The sequence below is a fragment of the Squalius cephalus genome (assembly GCF_949319135.1).
Source record: "Squalius cephalus genome assembly, chromosome: 1".
NCBI classification, from domain to species: domain Eukaryota; kingdom Metazoa; phylum Chordata; class Actinopteri; order Cypriniformes; family Leuciscidae; genus Squalius; species Squalius cephalus.
The window spans coordinates 37,086,784-37,103,144 of record NC_137122.1 but is presented as its reverse complement, the minus strand read 5'-3'; the positions used below and the strand labels follow the sequence as shown (position 1 = coordinate 37,103,144).

The following is a 16,361-nucleotide window of genomic DNA, read 5'->3' as shown; positions in this document are numbered from 1 at the left end:
GATAGCTTCAGTAGATGGTGTTCCACAGCTGTCAATGGTTGGCCAGTTCAAGCACATTGTGTCCCACGAAGGCGTTTCTGGACTTTACCGTGGCATTGCCCCCAATTTCCTCAAAGTCATTCCTGCTGTTAGCATCTCTTATGTGGTTTATGAGCATATGAAGAAAGCACTGGGAGTGGGATCCTAAAGCAGAATCAGAGTGAAAAAGAAAGAGAGAACCTGTATTAAAAAAGGAGCATTAGGGAGGCACAGAGGACCCCTAGAGATCAGGATAAGGAAGACATAGTCAATGAATGACCTAAAAACCTACTCTACATCATACACAATTACATTCCCATTGCAATTTACACTTCAATAGGATGAAAAGACAGTTTTGGGCTGAGGCGATCATTAAGAACAATGGTCGTGTTTAGAGTATGTTTCTCTTTGACTGGCAGCTTGTAGATCTCAGGTTTATTGTGCACTATAAACAGCTTCTTATCTTCAAAGGTGAACACCATACATAGTGCTTCATTTTACGTGGAATGTCATGTCATTGGCGTAGTTATAAATGTGGGGTAAGAAACTAATAGGTAATGAAAGACTTCTAATGACGGAGAATGATGGTGAAATAGTAGGCCTATTGCAGTATTATATTTTTTATAAATGGCAACCAAAGTTTCCCTCCTAAAATTGACCAAAATATTGAAGAAGGTGTTTTAATGTACACTGAGGAATAGAATATTTTAAATAGTCTCTCCTGACCGATGTTTCATAACATTTACGAATGAGTGATAAATTGCAAAGCATGTTTATACAGGGATTTACATTATTGTATGACTTTTTGTATTTTTGTAAAGGTCAGCGAGAGTTAAGCATGTCATATGCTACAATTTAATGATCAAGAATTTGCACTCTTCAATGATTGTGGAAATATTTATATCTTATATCTTATTTATAAAAGATCATGATGTTCTTTTATGACATCTCTGCTGCTTTGCTTTTTACAACCTTTTCTGATATTTCAGGCCTCATTGTTGTGTAGTGTAAAATACAGGATTTAGTGTTGCCTTGAACAACTTGCAAATGGAGCAAAACAACAAGGGCATTAGATAAGATGGGGACAGGGCTGTTTCTAGAGGGAAGAAAGGTGGTGACTACAACAACCTGCACTGGGGCCCCGAAGACCCTAGCTGCGGCCCTGGATGGGGAGTTTATCAGTAAAGTTGTGCATTAGATTTGGATGCTTTGCGTTTGTTAAGGAATGTGCTATGGTGAATGATAAATGGCTCAAAGTAGTATTAATCTGTTCACGAAGGGCTTTTGGTAGTGCATGATGTCAGTGTCACAAGTTGCATGTTTTACGTGTTTTAAGAGCTCTGATTGTCCATATCAAAAAATATATGCAAAGCACTGTTAGGCCTATATTTAAAACTGACAAGGAATGCATGTTTATTTAACATAAAACATGACTGCTTTTACCAGACACTAAATCAGAAACACATTATAGAACTACTGGATGCTACTAGATTACAGGACTAAACAACAAAAAACAAAGTCAATTGTTTGGTTCTGTAAAAAATGAACTAATTACAATTTTTGTATCACATGTCATTTTATAGACTATAGTGGGTATTCAGTCCTACTCCCGAAGGTCCTTGGGCCAGTTGCATAAACTGCTAAGACTAGTCTTACAATTTTACATAACTTTTTAAAGTCAGTTACATGAAAATGTACAACTGTCCCTTGATTAACTGCTAGTGGTTCATACTAGATCTTAAGACACTGTTTTAATTGCATCTAATTCAGATTTTGCTGAATGTAGTATTTTGAGAAATATATTTATAACTTATCTTAGAAAATAATTACCTCTGGAAACTTTTTTTTCTTCTTTTGTTGCTTTTATGCATTGCATTGAGAGTAGTGTGCCTTGACATGCTGTGTTCACTTTAAAATATGTGCATGCTGTGTAGCCAGTCTGGCAACGAATCCCTGCTTTTTTATGTGTAAGTGAGAATAAATACATTTGAGAGGTTATTAAATATATACTACAGTACAAAATAAAATGTTTTACTCATAAACCTGTCTCAGAATCAAAATTTCCTTTCAAATGTTGCCATTAAAATCAAAAGGCCATTTAAAACAGATAACACTGACTGAATTATGGGTGGAGACCGAGGAGTGTTGTAATGCAGGGTCAATTATAACATTGTCAGAAAAGAGCTATAGAGATGTCATCAATATCATACACAATCACCTTTTTGAGCTCACAGGAGAAGTGGCATGTGACTGTGAGCAACACTGTAGATTTATAAAAAAAAAAAAAAAAAAAAACTGATTTTCAGAAAGGAAAATCAAAACTATGTTTTGCCTAGCAATTTTATTATAAGATATCCTACAATTATTTGACTTACATTAGGCTACCTAAAATAGCTGTTTCTCTAGTTTAATTTGATACTTTTCATTCATGCTAACTTCAAATCCACATGCTAAAACAGTATCTATGTTTGGGGTGGGGAAAGTTGTAACAGTTCATTAAAAATGTAACCGACCCCTTATACTGATTCCAATTTGTCCAGTTATCAATTAAGGCAAAGTCAAAGAGTTTTTTGTAGCATCAATGGATTATGGTAATTGTGTTTTGATTGTAGTATATGCATGTCTTCTTATCAGGTAAAAAACATTAACCGCCTCATTAGAGCACATACGTTTTTCTGGTGCACATCTTTAGAATGTATGCGCATCTTGGCGTTTCCATACAGTTTTTATGTGATATTGCAAAATTCACACACAAATAGGCGCATGGCAACAGCTAATGTGACTGAATGTGACAGGAATACAGCACACACACAAACACACAGTCCAACACAAAGTCTAAAAAGAAATACAATAGGCCTATAATGTTTTTTGTCACTTAAAATGGTTGACTTTATTCAAAAGTGATTAGTCTTTGTTCTTCAATAAAGTTCTTGCATAAATTAGATAGTGTAGATCTTATTTCAGCAAACTACCTCTCATTGTTACATCTATCCCCATCTTACAACTCATTCTAGTAGTGTGTAGAGGTTGTAACAACAAAACTCTTTGTATTTGACACTAACTGTGTAGTGTCAAATCTGTGATTGTGTAGTACATGTCCAATTGAGTTGTGTTTGTAGTAGACAAATGTGGAGCAACATTTATCAAAGTTTGAGAGATCTAGCACAAACACTTGAGTTACTGATGCTCAAAATAAAAGTGTAACTACCATCACCGGTCTCCTTACCATTAAACACCGGTGAGGTCAACTCTTTAACACTTACTGACAGGTCAGTCAATTATTAATTGTGCAAACTATCAATGTTTCCCCCTGCTATTCCTGTAGAATTAGATTCTAAGTAATTGTGAAGGAAAGTTGGTGAGTATGGAAAGTGAAAATAATTCAGTCATAAATACATAGGCCTACATAAATAAATGATAACTGAACTCAGTTAATTATTTTTTAAAAACTATTTTACTTTTGCTGTCATTTGAGAACCAACCAGTTTCCAAAGCTGTGCACCTCCTGTCCAGTTAGTGGCGGCATTACTTCTGATGAGTTGTCAGTGCATGCATGGAAAATGCCGTCGTCATGTCCTGTTTACTCCATTTTGTTTCTGCTAATAGTTTAGTAGGTGTCAGTGTGCTGATTGCGGAAAAGGCTGCTAAATAAATCATGGGGAGAAAAAAGAAGAAGCAGATGAAGCCCTGGTGTTGGTATCCTTCTTTTAAAGCTATCGTACTGTTGTTCTAAAATTTTCGCTTGGATTATTAGAAGGGATTGGCTCACTTCCTGTTTACGGATGGCTAATGCATTGTTCGCATGTTTCTCTGATATCAAGGCTGTGTCTCAAAAACATACTGAGCTATGTGCTTTACTCCCAAGGCGTCATTGGCGCTTTCGAATTTGAGTTTTACTTGAACGCCCGTCTGATCGCTGACTAGATATTAAGTCATAGTCCAGACTCCAGTCTTTGATTCCAGATTCCGCTAACACAAATACCATTATGTTAATAACGTGGAGAACAGTCAACAAGGAAATAAACAATTTCGTGGTCATTATACAACAATATTTGACTGCTAAATTTCTCAATTGATCATTTACAAAAAAGTTATGTTGATAGTCATATAATAAACAAATGTATCTGCTTTCATAGCCATTTTAGTGCCTAAACTCCACACCATCTTGCTATCATCATACTATGGCAGTGGTTCTCAACCAAGGGACCAGGGCCCACTTGCTGGCCATATTATTGTAAATAAGATAAAACAAGCTGTTAAATAAGAAGTTACTTTATTTTTATTTGTTTGGCTTTTTTTTTTTTTTTTTTTTTTTTTTTTACAACCATGTGTAGAATATATGTGGAAGTGTGATTTCTAGAACTGCAAAAGTCCTCTGAATGAATACAATATGTATTTATTTGAAGTGTAATTAAACTCTATGGGCATTTTTATAATGATATTCATTTTCCTCTAAAATGTTTTATCAGGTAGAAAAATCCTTATCCTCAATCCTTATTCAGTAAATCACAAAGAACTGGAGAATGTCACAGGGCCTTTGCTTATTATTGTGGAAAATGGGGGGAACTTGTAGACGAAACGGTTGAGAACCACTGGTGTTTATGAAAGAAGTGGGCCAAAATATTTAAGCATCCTTATGCTAATAATGTTGCCTTCATGACTTTTCTGGCTTTCTGTTATGATTTTTTTTTCTTGTTTATATGACTTTAACCGCAAACCCAGGTACTGTAACAGGGATTTTGATGATGAAAAGATTCTCATTCAACACCAGAAGGCCAAGCACTTTAAGTGTCACATATGTCACAAGAAGTTATACACAGGTCCTGGTCTGGCCATCCACTGTATGCAGGTACATATGCCATTGGGATTTTGTGTATATATGTAATATGTTTACTGTATGTCTTAAACTTTTTGTTTGTTTATTGCAGGTTCACAAAGAAACTATTGATGGTGTCCCTAATGCAATACCTGGAAGGACTGACATAGAACTGGAGATCTATGGAATGGAGGGTATTCCAGAGAAAGACATGGAGGAGAGACGACGTGTACTTGAACAAAAAACACAGGGTAGCACATTTAACTTCATATTACTAATGCTCTTTTTGTAGCCCACGTAAACCCATAATAACAATATTCCCCTGCTTTGTGTAAACAGAAAATCAGAAGAAAAGACAGAACCAAGATGACTCTGATGAAGATGATGAGGACGAAGAGGCTGGACCCTCCTTCCAACAGCCAGCATCAACCGTACAGCCTCAGGCAGCCTACGCCCCCATGACTCAGCCAGGAATGGCCCCTGTCCCAGCCCCAGGGATGCCACACGGAAGCTACTCAGGTGTGCTTTGTAATAATACAAAACAACCAGTTCAAGCTTTTATGCATAGTATATTTATTATGTGTCTCCTAAATTACTTATCTCAAAGGAATGCCCCCAATGATGCCTGGTGTTCCCCCAATGATGCCAGGGATGCCCCCTGTCATGCCAGGAATGCCTCCAGGGTAAGCTTTAATAGAGTCTGAATATTGCTCATCCATGTTGTAAACATGTTTCTTTCAATAACCTTTCCTTCCTGTTACATGTAATCAATAGCATGATGCCAATGAGTGGCATGATGCCACCTACACATGGAATGCCCCCAATGATGCCAGGCATGCCACCAGGTACAGGAACCTTTCAATTTAAGGCTCAGTATGTATATAAGAGAAACGTGTTTTTTTTTTTTTTTTTCAGTTGTTCATAATTATTTTATTATTGTGGTATTACAGGAATTCCTCCTCCCATGGGCCATCACCCTGGCATACCCCACATGGCGCAGGCTCCTCCTACTACCACCCGGCCAGCTATGCCTGCCACCACAGTGTCCACGCCACAGCCAAGTGTCTCCAAGCCACTGTTTCCCAGTGCAGGACAGGTATGCTGCCCTTCCTTGCTAGTTGCAGAACCGAAAGGCATCTTAAGTCAAATTAAACGTCTTTATTTTTTCTGATGTCACTTTCAGGGACTGATTTGACTCATACCAAGGAAAATACTGTACGGTCAGTTTTTGGTTAGACAGAGAGACCAGGATTATTATCACTTTTGCATCACTTCATGCTACTGACAGTGATGTTTTCAGGTTTCCAATGCTTCTGAACCAGGAGTCTCAAACTCAAAGTATCTAAGGCCCTGTTTACACCTGGTATTAAGATGCGTTTTGGTCGATCGGATCACGAGTGTAGGACGCTAGTTACAGGTGTAAACGGGGTCTAACGTTTTGAGCTTGTCCACTTTCGACCACTTCCGGAGGTAGTCAAACTCATTTGACCGGATTGTTTTCATAGTGTAGATGCTCATGTGGTCAAATGCGTGTGAACAGCCACAAAAGATCTGATAAAGCCCATACATTTATGCACCCACTGACCCTCCCCTCAAAGAAATCAGGACAGAAGTGGTTGAAAGTGGACAATAAAAGTGAAAGTGTTTTCCAATAAAAGTGTATGAATTCATAGTTACATGCAAAGTTTTTAGGCTATTATTGCTTTAATTGTTATTAAATGAAAAAAATATATTATAATTATTAGTTGTTTTATTAAAAACAAATCATAAAAAATTCTGGTGCATATATGAAATATATTGCTTTGTTTTTTTAAAGTAAAAGTTATCCCTTTTTCTTTTTTTTATCCTTTTTTTTTTTTTTTTTTTCTGTTGTGGAAATTCTCAAGAGACCAAAATGTGATATGGATAAACCTAAGAGGGGCTTAAACCCTCAGTGCTGGTAGTTTTAGAGCGTAGTTTTAAATGACCAGAGGTTCAGTTTTAAGTGTGTTCATGATAGTTTTTGTGAGCAGCAGTCATGTCCAGAATTAAACAGGGTCTTTACTGTGTGCTCTCTCTCCATGCTGCAGATGGGCACTCGAGCTCCAAGCACAAGCTCAGCCTCCTCCAGTCTGGACACTTTGTCAGCATCCTCTAAACCGCTGTCCCAAGTATGCAGTAGCTTGCTGACTCGGTGAAAGAGCTGCTTCTTAAAACTATTGATGGCATGTGACAGCAGACAGACCTCAGACTGCCTCTTAGAATAATTGCCTTTGCTCTTGAGGACATCTGTAGTGCTTCAGAAGAATCAAAAGAGATTTTTAATCGAGGCTTATAAGTGATAGACAGCTTGATTTTTCTCTTTTAAACTCAGTGTTTCTCTTTCTTTAAAATACACCTTCATAGTCACATTTTAACTCTGTATACAGTGGCCCCAAAAAGTATTTGGACTCATTGGGGCACTTGATCATGATCCACTTTTTACAACCAGAAAGTGTCCAAATACTTTATTTTGTTTAACATTTTGTGTTTTTATCATTTAAAACCAGTCGCTCATTCAGTGACCTTAGCTGGCAGGAGGGAGGACAGTACACTTGCAGGAGTGAATTGAGGTAGTCAGTCCACAATGCCAGCATCAAAACTTTACATTTAATTCTGTCTGCAACTGGGAGCCAGTGGAGTGAGATCAGGAGGGGTGTGACATGGGTTTTGGCTACCGTGTTCAGGATCACCTACAGAGATTAGATGCGCTGGCTGGAAGGCCTGCCAGTACAGCATTGCAGTAGTCCAGCCTTGAAATGACTAGAGCTTGGCCCAGAAGTTGCGCCACATACTTTGACAGGAAGGGTCTGATTTTCTTAATGTTGCAAAGCGCGAACCTGCACGACCGGGTTGTTGCTGAAATATGGGTGGATAATGTTATGGATGATATTAACTCTATACTATTTTGTCAAAATAAAAAATAATACTCTTAAACTAAAATCAGTTTAGACATAACACCATTATAATGTACAGTATGAAAAAAAATATTACATTTAACTGTTATTAAATTAGTGTTTCTAAATATTGACTTTTTAAGATGGCGGTATTTTTCTTGAAGTGTGCTTGCTCTCTATTTCTAAATAAAGTAAATAAGTACATTTTGGTATTCTGTTATATCTTGCATTGTATATCAAGTGTGACTTTAATGCTTTGTGGGGCCACTGTATTCAGAATCCGTTTTGCTTCTGTTAACTGTAGTACCTAAGTGCAGCATTGAGTTGAATCCCTGAATGTATCTAATCTGCACTTTTGTCTCACTTCAGGTCCAGCAGGCTGGTTCTGGTGTAGCAGTGAGCGCTTCTGCACCTCCTTCTGCTGCGCCAAAACCCACGTTCCCAGCCTACACCCAGTCCTCCACCACTGCTGCTGCCAACACGAGCAGCACTGTGGCCAAACCGGGCACCCCAGTCACAAGTAAGCCCGCCACCCTCACCACTACCAGTGCAACCAGTAAGTTGATCCACCCTGATGAAGACATATCACTGGTAAGTGAACCTGTTTCTGTGCTTTGTCTCTCAAGCTTTGCAGAAATAACTGGTCAGCTATCAATAGTGCATGCTTGTATTTGATAAAACACCTGGTTCATTATCCCAGACTGTCTCGTTCCAAACCTGTGACTTTCTTTTCCTCTGCGGAACATAAATTCGAAGAACGTTTTTGTTCAGACAGTGAAAGTCAAAAAGGTCCAAAACAACACTGGACCCCAGTGACTTAAATTTTTTACAATATCTTCTTTTGCGTTCAACAGAAGAAAGAAAACAAAAAAGTCCATATTTATGTCTTACCGCCCTGCACGCTTTGCTTTATGTGTTTGACAGGAGGAGTTGCGAGCACAGCTGCCTCGCTACCAGTGTAAAATCCCTAGTGCGGGACAGGCCCATATATCTTCCCCACCAGTCGCAGCAATGGGAGGCGTGTTGCCCCCTCAGCAGGGCATTCCTGCGCAGCAGCCGGGTGTTAGGCATCCCATGCAAGGTAAGGTGCATATAAGTGCTCTCAGACTTTTGGATGCCCACTGAATATCAAAATAAGAGCGAAAATGTCTTGCTACTCTACTGTTTAATAGTTGTTATTCAGAAAGAATGCAGTTATCAAAAGTGTCAGTCAAGTCATTTATAATGGTACAAAATATTTCTATTTCAAATAAATGCTGTTATTTTGATCTTTCTTTATTAAAGAATCCTGAAAAAATGCATTACAGTTTCCACTAAAATATTAACTGTTTTCCACATTAAAGGAGAACTTGGCAACTTTTTTAACTTAAAAAAACTGTCTAGAATTCATTTGGATGGTTAAACAACCTGTTCTGGTGATATTGGTGACTTTCCCCACTCCCCCCAGCATTCCCAGGCGGAAAACCAACCTTGCAACTTGGGGAATACCGTCCCGGCAAGATAGAAATTGGAAGTCTCGTGAGAAGCGAGAACGAGAACGAGCGCGAAACACGAATTGCTTTACGGCAATTCGACATAAACACACACGCATGTATGATGTATTACCAGATTACCCACCTCGGTAGACATAGCTCCACACGATACAGTTGGCTTGCTCCGATCAAAACAAACGCACATGAACTTTCCTGTAGCTCAGACAGTAGAGCGTTGGCGTTTGCAACGTCAAGGTCATGGGTTCGATTCCCAGGGAAAGCAAGAACTGGTAAAAATGTAAATTGTGTACCTTGAAATGCACTGTAAGTCGCTTTGGATAAAAGCGTCTGCCAAATACATAAACATATAAACATATAAACATACATGAGCAGCGGTAGAGAAGGGGAGGAGGCCGCCGCAAGTGAGTTTTTTACGACCGTGTTGTGAAATATACGCCCCCCCACAGCTGTAGGGGGAGCTCGTGGGGAAAACATGCGACAACAAAAGGAAAAATCAGCGAAGAAGTGACTAGAGTTCGCTAGAGTTGCCGAGTTCTCCTTTAATGATAATAAATGTTTCCTGAGCTTTAAATCAGCATATTAGTCAGAATAAGTCACATGTAACCACATCAATTCGTATGAATTGGACAAATCATAAGGGGTGGTTTAAACCTTTTGTAATCCGATCGAGAGGACATGTAAACACTTGATCGGATTGAAAACAGAAACTGGAAAGTACTGCGTATATGCAATGACATAGAAATGGTGTAATGATGTATGACGCGCGGAATGAGCTGTTCTTCCTGTCATATAATGAGTGTCTCGTCAGTCATTCTAAAATTCTCCTTTTACTCTGCGTCTGTGAAGTGGAGCAGGACAACGTGCCACCAGTCCTTGTTTCGGACTCTCGTCCAAAGACGCCTTGTTTTGGGCGTGGGAAGGACTGTTTTTACTGCTCGATTTAATATAAGCAGGGAGGCACAACGGTTCATGTGCTCGTCGTCATCTCCTAATTAGGACCCAAAATGAAAAAGAAGCAATGTAGGGGAGTAGAATGCACAAACTTCCGGAAACTATTCATGCGACTGCGCGCATGTCATAAAAATCCATTCCGGTTTGAAGCTTGCGACGTATTGACACGCGCATCAACCCAATCACTATAATTAGTGTTCATGTAAACACTACGTTCAGATTCATCAATTGGAATGAATTCATTCCTATTGAAACAAAATGTCCATGTAAACGTAGCCATTGAAGACTGTTATTTGGTTCTCAGCAGCCATTACTCCATTTTAAACTATATTAAAATAGAAAAAAGTTATTTTAAATTGTAATAGTATTTCACTGTTTTTACTATTTTTGATCAAATAAATGCAGCCTTGATGAACATAAGATACTCTTTCAAAAACATACCAAAAGTCTTGCCAACCCCAAACTTTGCAACTAATCAGTTTCTTCTCATGTAGGGCCATATGGTGCTCCACCTCAAGCAGTGCCTGGGTACGTCCCAGGAGGGATGCCACCGTATGGGCAAGCCCCACCCATGGTTCCTCCTTACCAGGCCGCTCCCCCTCGGCCTGCCATTGGCATGAGACCTCCAGTAATGTCTCCTGGAGGCCGATATTGAAGCGTCTTCATTAGGTTTGGTGATTCAACCATTTTAACATCTAGTGGCGTTCTTTACAATCCAGATCAGTAACCGTAACCCTTCTTGAAATGAGGGGATGGAGTAATCAAACTGTGTAACGCATGGGACATTTGATTTTACCAAGTCTTTTATTTGGACCTTCCCTTTGTTGCAGATCATACAGTTTGGCTTTTTTTCTCATGTCTTGTTTAGGTTTTTAGAAGTGAAGTGTAGTAAATATGGTTCGTAATAATTTGAAGCGGCTGGAGTTTCGTACAGCACCTTTATCAAGGCAAGTCACTGTAAATATACTACTGTACTAAAAGTGTGAAGCCTTCGCAGCACCCATAGGTGCTGTTGGACGTCCTGTCCCCAGCGTTGCTTGGTGAGGGCTTCAGATAGCTGTCACTGTTGAGTTTATTTTTCTGTGTCTGCTTGTCTACATTTACAGTGTTCTCTCTGTAGGGCCAATAACAAAAGGACTCCTGTGAATGATATCTGTACTGTTCCACTATGAATTGTAATAAACTATTGAAATCTAACGGCTGTTTTTTCATGAGCGAGTAAAGGACAACTCCGTAAGGTTTGTACTTCAAATGATCCACGTGATGGCTGTTATTTGTATGAAAGCAGTGTGTTTAGCGTGTGCTGGAATGCATTTATGAGTGCGAGGAAAGCCGAAGCGTTTGCATCCACGTTTGATGTTCTTTCATATTGAAGTTCGAGTTTAAAGGGGTCCAATCATAAGGAATTACATTTCTCTGATCTTTTGAAAGAAAGTGGTTTTGTACCATGTAAACTTGATGTAACTCAAAACATCTCACGATGTCTGACATTTACACATCAGTGATGCCTATTTGGTGTTCGGAAGCTTTGAACACCCAGTAAGGATAGGATAGATTCCATTATTCCTGAACAACATACAACCAACAAGATAAAACTAACAAGTTCCCTGAACTTAACAGTTGAGGGTGCTTAAGATGCTACAACAGAAAGTCAATTCAATTGTAATTTGGTTGGGAAAAACAGTGGACCTAAATGTTTAAGACCCCTTTAAATGTTCAACTCCTTATGCAAGAACATATGGCTCTCAAAGAGATAAACAACCATTCAGATGGCAGTCTTCCTGAAGATCACCGTCTTGTGAAAGACTGAATGAACCGGCTAAAGCTCATTATTTGACTGTGATTTTCAGGAAGATGCAGGTAAGGCTGTGACTGTAGTTCCCTGTGGTTGTTGTCCTAAACTGAGGATTTCTCTTCTCCTTGTAGCAATGCCATGGGACTGGCTGAGGCAGAGTCTCAGTGTTGCCCTGCACAGGCTGAGGCAAGTCTCACATTTTCTCTCTTTACTCTCTGTATTCAGGGGGCCTCACAGTCATTTGGCTGTTGGATGCAAACGTCCCCAAACTTAGAACAAGTTTGGTGATGGCCCCCAGTTTTATTAATATCAGGGGAATTTTCATAACTAACTCCGTTTTAGCTAACATGTTAAATGTACACAAATATGCTTCAAAAGTTTGGGGTCAGTAAGATTTCTTGGGGGGGGGGGGGGGGGGGAGTAGAAGAAAAAAGAAAGTAGTATTTTTATTGACCAGGGATGCATTCATTTGATTAAAAGTGGCAGTAAAGACATTTATACAAAAGTTATAAAACATTTCTATTTCAAATGAATGATGTACATTTAAAGGCCTTAAATTTGTCAAAGAATCCTGAAAAAAATATTAAGCACAACCGTTTTAAACAGTGAGGATAACGTTTCCTGAACATTAAATCATCATATTAAAATGATACTTGAAGGATTATGTGACGCTGAAGACTGGAGTAATGATGCTGAAAATTCAGCTGTGCATCAAAGAAGAAAAAAAAAAATTTAAAATAGAAAAGTTCTTACTGTATTTTTGATCAAACACATGCAGTCTTGTTGTGAATGAGATTTCTCTTAAATTTAAAAACATTGAAAAATCTTGCTGACCCCTAAACTTTTGAATGGTAGTGTGTTAATAGAATATGTTGTTATTTTCAACTACATCTATGGCATTCTGTCGATTAGCACAGACAATGACTCGTCTCGCAGTTTGTACTAAACAAATGGGAAATGGATATGCAATTAATGAAAGTTTAGCAGTTATGCTAGCTAACAAGTCCTTAGAAAATGCAACTTGCATATAAACATTACATGTGTGTAATGTAGTTCCCATTTTTACAAACCGAAGGATGAGATGACATTTTTCAGGATGCCACAGATTCTGTCCACAAGCATTGTTGAAAATCCAGAATATTAATTGAAAACCTTTCACTGGTTTTGGAGATGTTTGGCATGGCACTAATGGTATCAATCCACAGAACTACTACTTCAAGGAATCATTTAGCATCTAGCCAACCATATGAATCCGATGGTTTTGTGTTTTGTAAAGTACTGTCTGTGAGTTTTGTTTTTTGTGGTTCTTTGTTTCTTTTATCTGTCCGTTTGCTACTGATCAGTTCCCCTTGATTTTTAAGGAAAACGTAATCCAGGACCCCCTTTACAGAGTTGAGATTTGGTTAAAAGCAAAAGACACTGCTTTCTGGTTCACTGTCAACTAATTTTTTACCTGGTAAGTTTGGTTAGGTTTAGTCCCCAATTTTCTATATCTGTACTCATTTTCCTTTGTACAGGGTAAACTGAGATTTTTTTCAGAGTTTTGAGTTTATCTTTCCAGTAAAGTGCAGCACAAAGTGAGTTGCCTTTTCCTTTTGTCCCATTTGAAAATAATAAAAACTAAAATAAAAACAAATGAGCTGTGTATTCTTTATATGTATATTTGGTCATATATATAGGCCTGGTTTCACAGACAGGGCTTCGTTCAATTAGGACATTTAAGTAGCTTTTATAAACATGCCTTAAAAAACTAAAAAAACAATGGCACCGACGTATTTTATATATGTCAGTGGAAGTTGCTTTAAGTTAAAACAGCTCAAACATGTATTTTAGTTCGGGATTAGCTTAAGCCTTGTCTGTGAAACCGGGCAAGTAACAACTGAACGACAATATTAAGTGTATTAGTTAAAACGTCAAAGGGATGAGAGTACAGAAGAAAAGAATTCATAAAGAATAAGAGAAGTTTCCTGCAAATCTAAGCTTTAAATTACTTGAAATAATGTGCTTTAAATGAGCGATGAACAATGTCAGTGCTGGAATAAACTGCCAGAGAAGTGGAAACAAAAATGAGTGGAAACATTTACTCTACAAATAACGCTGTATTTCAGTAGTAACACACCACCCTACAATAAAAATAATAATATGTGTGTCTGCTGAACTTCCTGTGCTTGGGTGGAGCTCTGCCGAGATGAAAAGAGAACAGTTCTAGAAGCAGAATCAACGCTTTGAGGAGAGATGCATGTGAAACTTGTCATGGATATTTAAAACATTTAATAAGTGCACTATGAGAGCCTGTTTATTTCTCTGGATTTTATTGGAGCAAACTTTAGGTACGTCACTCTGAATGGGATACCATAGTAATGTTTATTGTAAGATGTTAAATTTCAGTCTAGGTTACTTGAAAAACATTTCAGAAATTAAGCATTCTATCTCAAACATTTACATTTTTTTAAGAAATAGTTTTTTATTTGTAGCAATAACACAGCTCTTAACGTCAGATGTATGCTAATATAGTATTGGTGTCTCATCAGACTTTTTGAACATAACAGGTGATGCTTTTAAACATATTATACATTTTAAGTATGTAGAATTTATTATACATAACCATTTTAAGTTATTGATTGGCCTACTCTGTAATAGGGGTACACCAGTGAACTAATCTATTTTATGTGTTATAGAGCTTGATAAAAAAGCATTTTACATATGGCCAACAATGCAAAAGCATGCAATTTCATGAGTTTAATCCTTTCATTAACACTTTTCAGCATTTCAAAATTATCATTACATCCAAAGGCTTGAGGGTGAATCAGTGGACATATTTTGTGTTACACAAGCAAGTAGATCACACCCATCGCTTCTGTACCTGCGGCGAAGGTTTGCTCATTCAGAAAGTGTGATGAACATCTCTGAAGATGAAGGCGTGAGAGCAGATCCAGGAATTGAGGGACGTATCAAGATCTCCAGACAGCCGAATTTTCTCCAGACAGACGAAATTACTGTGACTCTTTCTGATTTAAGACTCACAGACACAGGGCTTTATGTCTGTGATTTCTCGGGAAATGCATCAGATTCGGTGAACACAGCCCTTTTTCTGTTTGTGAAGGCGGCAGGTTGGAAAATGTTTCTTTATATTTAATTGTAAAAATGCTATATATATACTGTATATATACACACACATTATATATTGGTGGAGTTCTGTACTGCATTTCTGCTGATGTTTAATTGCGCAAGGTTGGGACAACCTGTCAATTATATTTATGTGATGTGACCCTGGACCACAAAACCAGTCACACGGGTATATTTGTGGCAATAGCCAACAATACATTGTATGGGTCCAAATTATAAATTTTTCTTTTATGCCAAAAATCATTAGGATATTAAATAAAGATTATGTTCCATGAAGATATTTAGTAAATTTCCTACCATAAATATATATAAAGTTTATTTTTGTGAGTGGATGCAGCAAAATCGCGAACATAAATGGACAACTTTAAAGGCCATTTTCTCAATGTTTAGATTTTTTTGCTGTGATTTTCAAATAGTTGTATCTCGACCAAATATTGTCACATCCTAACAAACCATACATCAATGGAAAGCTTATTTATTCAGATGATGAATAAATCTCAATTTAGAAAAAAAATTACCCTTGTGACTGGTTTTGTAGTCCAGAGTCACATATTAATATTGAATTAAAACGGTCACTAAGAGTCAGATAGAGGTTGGAAATTGGAAAAAACAAAACATGAGATAAGACCCCACCGCTAGCCCAAATATATTAGCTGTAGTGATGGAAAAGTAAGCTCACATCTGTCCTCATACTCTCATTGTTTGATTTAGGTGAGCAGTGCTCCTGTAGGAAGTATTCTCTGCTCATCTATACCATCTCTGTAGGAGTGAGTCTGCTCCTACTCACAGTTATCGCTCTCTTTTTGACACATGTAAGGTCACACAACTGAACACTTCATTTAGCATATAAGCAATAGTGTGGCATTCTTAAAGTTAAAATTACCCCTCTTTCTTGTCCTCAGAAAAAGCCAAATGCTCAGCCAGAGCATCAAAATGCAGTTCCGATTTATGAAGACATGTCAAGTGTGCAAGGAAGCAGCGCAAACCATTATCGGATCTGTCCACCATGAGCCCGAAAGACCTGCTCCAGGCTGGACCAAATCCAATAGAAAGACTATGCTGGGAAAACTATAGATCCCCCAAAAGGACAGATCAAGTGGCATCAGCATCAGAAAAAAAGGAGAAGAAATAAATTGCAGCTTTCATGTGATATTTGGATCCATTTACAACTACACAGTTTAAGTGGCCTATTGCTTTTAGACATAAACTAAAATGTAAATATTTATCTGTCCTGTGATATGACAAAT

At 38.0% G+C, this 16,361-nt stretch overlaps 2 protein-coding genes across 9 annotated transcripts in view; both read left to right on the top strand.

Moving 5' to 3' along the window:
- The window catches only part of slc25a23b (solute carrier family 25 member 23b), a gene marked incomplete at its 5' end in the record, with an annotated part of 28,377 nt that extends 26,320 nt beyond the window's left edge, over positions 1-2,057 (top strand). For all 4 annotated transcript variants that reach the window (XM_079864528.1, XM_079864526.1, XM_079864527.1 and 1 more), the window contains one exon: positions 6-2,057. In XM_079864528.1, the coding sequence (XP_079720654.1) occupies positions 6-187 (182 nt within the window). In that variant the 3' untranslated portion in view covers positions 188-2,057. The remainder of the gene's footprint in view (positions 1-5) is intronic.
- A 1,538-nt stretch (positions 2,058-3,595) lies between these two features.
- znf207a (zinc finger protein 207, a) lies at positions 3,596-15,926 on the top strand. 5 transcript variants are annotated; one of them, XR_013822914.1, is made up of 13 exons: positions 3,596-3,714; positions 4,741-4,867; positions 4,947-5,085; positions 5,174-5,353; positions 5,442-5,517; positions 5,609-5,679; positions 5,785-5,930; positions 8,119-8,340; positions 8,674-8,830; positions 10,688-10,862; positions 11,062-11,140; positions 12,120-12,174; positions 13,350-15,926. XR_013822914.1 is itself a non-coding variant. In XM_079888052.1 (12 exons), the coding sequence occupies exons 1-11, from the start codon at positions 3,674-3,676 to the stop codon at positions 10,846-10,848; spliced, it is 1,401 nt and encodes a 466-aa protein (XP_079744178.1). In that variant the 5' UTR covers positions 3,596-3,673; the 3' UTR covers positions 10,849-10,862; positions 11,062-11,388. The 5 variants fall into 5 exon arrangements, 2 of the variants coding, with proteins under 2 accessions (XP_079744178.1, XP_079744179.1); XR_013822916.1 differs by adding an exon at positions 6,904-6,984 and having other exon boundaries at positions 10,688-11,140; XR_013822915.1 differs by having other exon boundaries at positions 10,688-11,140; positions 15,826-15,926.
- Positions 15,927-16,361: the final 435 nt, after the last annotated feature.

What these genes read in the sequence shown, in the direction of transcription:
- znf207a (XM_079888052.1), top strand. Translation starts at nt 3,674, where the DNA reads ATGGGGAGAAAAAAGAAGAAGCAGATGAAGCCCTGGTGTTG. An exon ending in ATGCCAGGAATGCCTCCAGG is followed by an intron (nt 5,518 to 5,608) that starts GTAAGCTTTAAT and finishes TGTAATCAATAG; the next exon opens with CATGATGCCAATGAGTGGCA. An exon ending in TGTTAGGCATCCCATGCAAG is followed by an intron (nt 8,831 to 10,687) that starts GTAAGGTGCATA and finishes CTTCTCATGTAG; the next exon opens with GGCCATATGGTGCTCCACCT.